Consider the following 6,514-nt stretch of genomic DNA (forward strand, 5'->3'; position numbering starts at 1 on the left):
GTCTGACAGTGGGCGATAATACTCGCGCTACTATGGAGCAGAGCCAGACCGAACTTCCCGACCTCAAACCTTGTGGGCGGGACTAAGTTCGGAATGGCACCCAGGCTACTATAATCCAATTAAAATAACTTGATTGAAATGAAAACTATAATCCCAGAAATATAGAAGGAATACAAGGAATGCCTGATATATCAGCATTAACATCAGCATGGGCCAATGTTGGTCATTTTTCAACATGGTCAGTCCGTGTATTTTCAAACGTGCCGTTTCCATGTTTCCTCCCATCCATGTTTTGATTTCTTCGCTGAATTTTCCCAGAGCTTAAATGGGTTGATAGTCAGCTGATGACCCGGTAATATCCAGATGTTTGTCGTCTGCACAGCTGTAGTAACTTTTATGGTTATTTATTAAGATCCCAGTTAGAGGGAGCATGTAGATATTGAATATTAAATAAAACGGGCCCTAAACTGGACTCTTTAGGAACCCTGCATGTGTTTTTTGTTTTTCAGATGAAAAGTTACCTACTAAAACAAACATAGGATTTAGGCCCAGTCCCATTTCTCCAGCGAGTTCCCTCCACCGGGAAGTGCACTCAATGAGGGAAGTGCAAGTGAAGATTTTCTCCCTAACAAATGGGACACCACTTGTTGTAAAACTAATAATGAAGTAATAGCCTGTATAGTGTAGAGTACAGGGTGCTCTACCAGAAGATTCAGCCCAGTTTTCCCGGCTCTGTAATAGAATAGAGTGATCTACAGCATCAAACGTTGCTCTGAGGTCCAGGGATACCACCACTGTGCTTCTTCTACAGTCTGGATTTAAACAGATCGTTTTTAACACATTGACAAAAAAGTAACATTTATTTTTAGTACTCTACCCCCCCATTATTGAAAAAGTATTTTAAATAAATTATTTAACCGTTTCCTCCAGTTTTGATCCCTAAAACATTAAGAAGGGAGACCAGCGATTATGTCAGGTCAAAGCACCTAAAAAAACATTCATAGATACGGGGAAAGAAAGAAGGCACAGAGACAATTAATTTAGTTACTTGCGAGGAGAGTAGGAAGAGACTGCAGAGTTTACAAATCTCCACCCCACTCTGCAGTCTTCAGCTTTCTCCTCGCTATTTATTGAAGAAAAGGGGATGTCCCTAATTACACCAGCTGAGGTTTAACTAAAGGGGAAGGGAAACAAAAGGATCTTATTTTAAACCTCAGCACATATGTTAAAACAAAGCATGTGGTTGTTTTACAGTTGAATTGTTCCAAGAACACATGTTTAGAAGAAACATGTGATCGAGGCTGTTCAGGTCTCTTCCACAACCCGTCCGTTGCATGACCTTTATCTGGAACGATCTTTAGCAAGAGTTAATAAAAGATGAATCACACATTATACACCATAATAGTTCATTAGAACAAAACCCATGGAACACAAACGGAGTATAAATAAAATATTTCTAACAGATTATCACTCAGTCAACATTTAATGAATGTCTGTAGAAATGACAACAGGCTGACGGGGAACGCTTTTCTCCCGTCTAACCAGTGTTTGCTGCCTTCTTTACCACCTGTTTCATGGTGTGAAGGGCAACACCTCTAGCCTCTAATCTCAGTGAGACTGTTCGCTAACAACTGGTTTGACTTTGCAGGAGTTAATGTGTCTATGTGACGTTGATAAGTGGAGCAGATGGCCGGGAACAGTCGGTCAGACTGAACCTTCCTACTATAGCGAGGGATAGATAACAGCAGTTTGAGAAACTCAAACAATGAGCCAGGAGTTTCCATGGAGACGAGCTGAAAGCCCTCCTTCAGGACGGTCCTGTTTGTTTAAGGTCTGCTTTTATCAGCGCTCCCTGATCCACAGCAGCTCTGCTTTATATGTCTGTTGATCAAACATCTGACACAGAAATGTTGGCCGGTGCCATGGGAGCGTGACCTTTACCCAGAAGTTAACGACCTTTGAACCCTTTTAGAGCCTCAAGGTATTAATCTGACCCTGTGGCCTTTTCTCAGTGCACAAGAACACAAGTACGGACTCGTGTCCTCGCCAAGTATGTTCTTGAGAAGAAAACAGGAAAGTCTGGACTCTGGAAGAACAGGAGCAGGCAGCATTAATCTGGGTCAATTGGAACAGAGGCTTACTGATGACATCACCACACGCTCAGCTCGTCTGGAGCTACATTTCACCTACTGTAATTAATAGTCTCTAGATAATATTACATTCAGACTTTTTTTTTAATTTAGCGGGGGAATAGTAATGAACACAGTCAGATAAACACAAATCAAATGAAAAGCTTCACTTAAAACACGACTATACCGAGAGAGGGCTGCTGCAGACGGGCTGTGGTTAGCCCGGGCTGCGGTTAGCCTCGCATCTCCGCTGGTTGCCGCAGTCCTCTCAACATCGGAATTTTATTTTTTTTTATTACGCATTAAATGGGTAAAAGGGGCCATATAGTGACGCTTAAAAATATAATGTTCTTGCCTGAAATGATCTTAAAGCGTATTTTTATAGAACAACGGCAACAGAAAAGAGAACTTTTAACTTGATACTCTGAGCTCTGTGAGCGCTCCATTGAAAGCTGGGACAGCTGTCAATCTCAAGAGTGGACAAGTCTGCTCTGATGCATGCTGGGTAAAGAGGGAGGGGCGAAAACAACATCCAGGGACTTTGTCTGTTCTCCGTCTACTGTTCCTGTGAATTGGAACAGTACTAGGGCTGAGGCTGATGACGTTTCACGAGTACATGAAAGCAGGAGTAGTTTCCCATCTAGGAAGTTTTGAATTAAAAAAAAAGCTTCCTGGATTGGAAGCAAAATGTCTTTAAACTTGGATACGAAGTCCAGTGGATTGTTTTTAACTTTTTTGGAATGAATATGACCTGGATAACTGAGAATCTTCACCAGCAAACAGGAAGAAACCTCCAGCAGAACCAGGCTCAGTGTGAGCGGCCATCTGCTGAGGCTGACTGGGGTTCAAGGAGACAGAAGCAGTCATACAGAAAGAAGCAGAGATACAAAAGGCAACTGTCAACCAGCTCCAAAGGCGGCTCCGTCCAGGAAACACACAGCCAGGAAGACGAGCTCCGAGCCAGCTCCCATGTCAGAGGATGAAGAGAGCACATCCAGTTATTCACAGTCAGAGAAACAGGACTACATTTTTGAAGCCGTGTGACTCCAGGAGTTTTACGAGCAGCCTGGGATGCCAAGTTGAGCACATAGGCAAAGCAGCCAACATGTAATAGCTCAGTGATATCGAAGCAACTAGCATGTTGGCAGCATTATCTGTAACAACAGCTGCTACTTTTCCGGTTATGCCCCATTTGTTTATTGCCTCCATCAACATGTTCGCTATGTTGCTCCCTGTGTTACTTCCGTGAAGCGGCCTGGTCTGAAGCACATTTGAAACTAATTCCCTCTCCCTTGATATGAAATGAGAAGTGATGGTTATGTAGGGGTCAGTCGCTTTGAAGTCCAGCCATCTCACGTCAGCGCGACTCTTTCAGCAGCCTTTAGCGACTCCAACACAGCCGTCTTCACCTCTGTGTACAGTGCCGACAGCGCCCCCAATGGTCAGGAGGTGGATCGATTCTGAGGGGCTCCTGCATCGATTATGAATTTTGCGTGTAATAATTGCGATGCATCGATTCTTCAATTATTTTACCCACCCCTGATATAGACGTATAGAAATTCTCTATCTGTTCTGGTTAGAGATGCTGCACAGACTCATTAAGCAAGGCTTTGCTTTATAGCTGTGCCAGTGGTTTATTTATTTATTTTTTTTATAACTTTTCATGCTTCCAAGTCAAATTGGGAAAATAGTTTCAGTTTGTGCAAAACAGAGACAGAAGTAAAAAAAATAAAATAAAAAAGTCTGCACAGATCTGCTCATCCTGCGTAACCGGAGCCTCTCTATTCTCAATTAGTTGCATGGAAAAAATTTAATCAGAGATTAAAAAGTGGTCCGCCAGTGGTGTGACCTGGGCTTGGCTTTAGATAAAAGTTTTGATTCAATTATCAAATAGTTGATGATTATTTCAGTAGCCGATTCATCTTTTCACCCCTAGAAAAGTATTTCTTCTTTAGTTTTTAAAGTCTGTGAAACGTCCAGCTGATCAGAGTCTAACTTGTCGTCCTGCTGCAGGTCGGTTCCCTTAAAGGCCCAATCTGCAGGGAGAAGATCCGGCAGAACCAGGACCAGTAACCCTCCAAACAATCTGACTCTCAGGATCCGAATCCTGGAGGACTCTGAGACCAAGGTTCTCTCTCGGACCGGTAAGGCCCAAAACACCAACAGTAGCTTCTTGGCCGACAGACGGACAGTCCGTCATTCCTTACGTTTCCTTTTCCTCCTCAGTGTTTCAGAAAAGTTGCGTCTCGGACCTGGAGTGTCCTCGTGGGCTGCAGGAGTTGGACTTCATGGACCTGCTGAGGTCCACCTTCCCTCAGCTGGGTGCTGGTCAGCCCTTTGACATCTTCATAGCTGCTAAAAACAGACAGCTGCTGCCTCTGTCGTTGAAAACTCTGACCCCAGAGGAGATCTGCTCCAGCCACAGGTCCAGTGGAAACCCGACGCTCTACATCCGTCTGAAGGTCAGACTCAACCTCAGAACCTTTCAGTCTGATACTAGAGTCTCTGATACATCACCCGGTTTTCTACTGAAACTAACATGTCTGATGTTCTATAAAACAAACTAGATTCTGTTGGGTGGAATTGGTTGCACTGAAAATATTCTGTTATGGTTAATATGCTTCAAACATTTATCCTTTTTTTTCTTTTTAAGAAGTAATACTGAAGGAGGTAGCTGTGGTGTCTTCTAAAACTCTTTTATCCTGCTCTTCATGCCATCTTAGAAAAGCTCTGGGCATATACAAGATGAAATATCACCTTTCTTACAACAAAATATTAATTTATTATGAAATATTGCATATTTATGGTGTTTTAAAGATGGAAGACCGATGCACGCACCTCAATAACCTTCACAACCATTTGTATCAAACAAATATCTTATTGGCGCATCAACAACTATGTGTAAACATAAACTAAACTGCACTCAATAAAAAGCGAGGTAATACAGTGTTGTTATGTAACAAGCCTTAAGTTGGCAAATCACGTTAGCTTAGAGCTTGAACAGTGTGATTAGCTTGGGGTTGTTTCCAATCAGCTGCTTTTTACAGATGGAGTATCGTCATTTTTAAGAACTAATACTTTTCATTACACTTTAACAAGTACAGAGCAACTAAATTCACTCTCTGTATTTTAACCCACCCCCTTGAGGAGTAGTGTTGAGTTAAAGGGTCTTGCTCAGGGACCCAGAGTGGCAGTCTGTAGGAGTGGGGCTCAAACTCAGAACCTCAGGATTCCAAGCTCTATACCCTAACCACTAGGCCACCACTACCCTGAATTCCCCAGGATTCTTCTAAAATGTTAACTGATTTCTGTCTCTAAATGATCCAACAGGCCGCTTTTCTCCCTTTGAAACGTCAGAAGAAAAAATCTAAAACTAAACATCATCAGGTTGACATCAATATCTGACATTATTGTTGCTGTTATGGCATAGATGTCTTATTATTCAAATATTTTTATTGGATTTTGAATTGTTCATATAAAATAACAGCCAAACAATAACCCCTATATTAAAAATAAACTCCAATAACACTGTCAAAAAAAAACAAAAAATTTACAAAAAATAATAAAATAAAAATAATATTGACATGTTACAGTAGGGTTACAGAGTCTATGACTTAATTATGTCCCAGAGTTTCCAACAGGGAATTGTAAGTGAAAATAATTTAGAAACGGCTGCCAGACTTTATAGAACCTCCGGGTTGATCCCCTGATCTTGTGCTTCATTTTCTCGAGTTTTAATTGAATCATTACATCCTCGACCCAGCAGCTATATGTGGGAGGCCTCTGACTTCCAGTTATGCAAAATGAGACGTCTGGCCAATAGGGATGAAAATGCAATGGCATCTAATTTTGGACCAGATATAACCATCTCAGCAGGAGCCACACCAAATATGGCAATTTCGGGGGCAGGGCTTATCTCATGGCGTAGATGTCTTAACAGAATCATTTAAAACAGAAAGCGGACTGTATATCAACTGTTTCATTAACGCAGAGTCAACATTCATATCCACAGCACATGGATATGTTTAGCGATGGGAAGGTTAGACTTTTCTGGGGCCTTTTATCTCTTTACAGATGTGTCACAATCTTCAAAATGATCTCTTTATTTAAGGACAAAAAACCCCAGAATGTTCTTTTTTCAGGTTCTTTTGACCGAGACACTTGTATCCTGTAAGTGTGCATCCTTGCACATACATCTTGTAATTAGCATTTGCTAGGAAAAAAATGGAAAAAAATCCTGTATTTTCAGTTGAATTTACATACTAAGAAGTTAATTAATGCATAATAGGGGTGGAACGGTTCACAAAATACACGGTTCGGTTAACGGTTTCGTGGTCACGGTTTTCGGTTCGGTTTATGTTGATTGTTAGCCTGACATGTTGGTC

General features: G+C 41.6%; 1 protein-coding gene across 1 annotated transcript in view; it reads left to right on the forward strand.

Annotated features, from left to right (window-relative positions):
* The window catches only part of LOC107099067 (zinc finger protein 493-like), a gene marked incomplete at its 5' end in the record, with an annotated part of 13,265 nt that overhangs the window by 3,505 nt on the left and 3,246 nt on the right, over nucleotides 1-6,514 (forward strand). Inside the window, 2 exons of the mRNA XM_015397036.1 lie at nucleotides 4,143-4,273; nucleotides 4,356-4,591. Coding sequence (XP_015252522.1) covers nucleotides 4,143-4,273; nucleotides 4,356-4,591 — 367 coding nt within the window. The remainder of the gene's footprint in view (nucleotides 1-4,142; nucleotides 4,274-4,355; nucleotides 4,592-6,514) is intronic.

This window comes from Cyprinodon variegatus, unplaced genomic scaffold, assembly GCF_000732505.1.
Source record: "Cyprinodon variegatus isolate N-32 unplaced genomic scaffold, C_variegatus-1.0 Scaffold835, whole genome shotgun sequence".
NCBI classification, from domain to species: domain Eukaryota; kingdom Metazoa; phylum Chordata; class Actinopteri; order Cyprinodontiformes; family Cyprinodontidae; genus Cyprinodon; species Cyprinodon variegatus.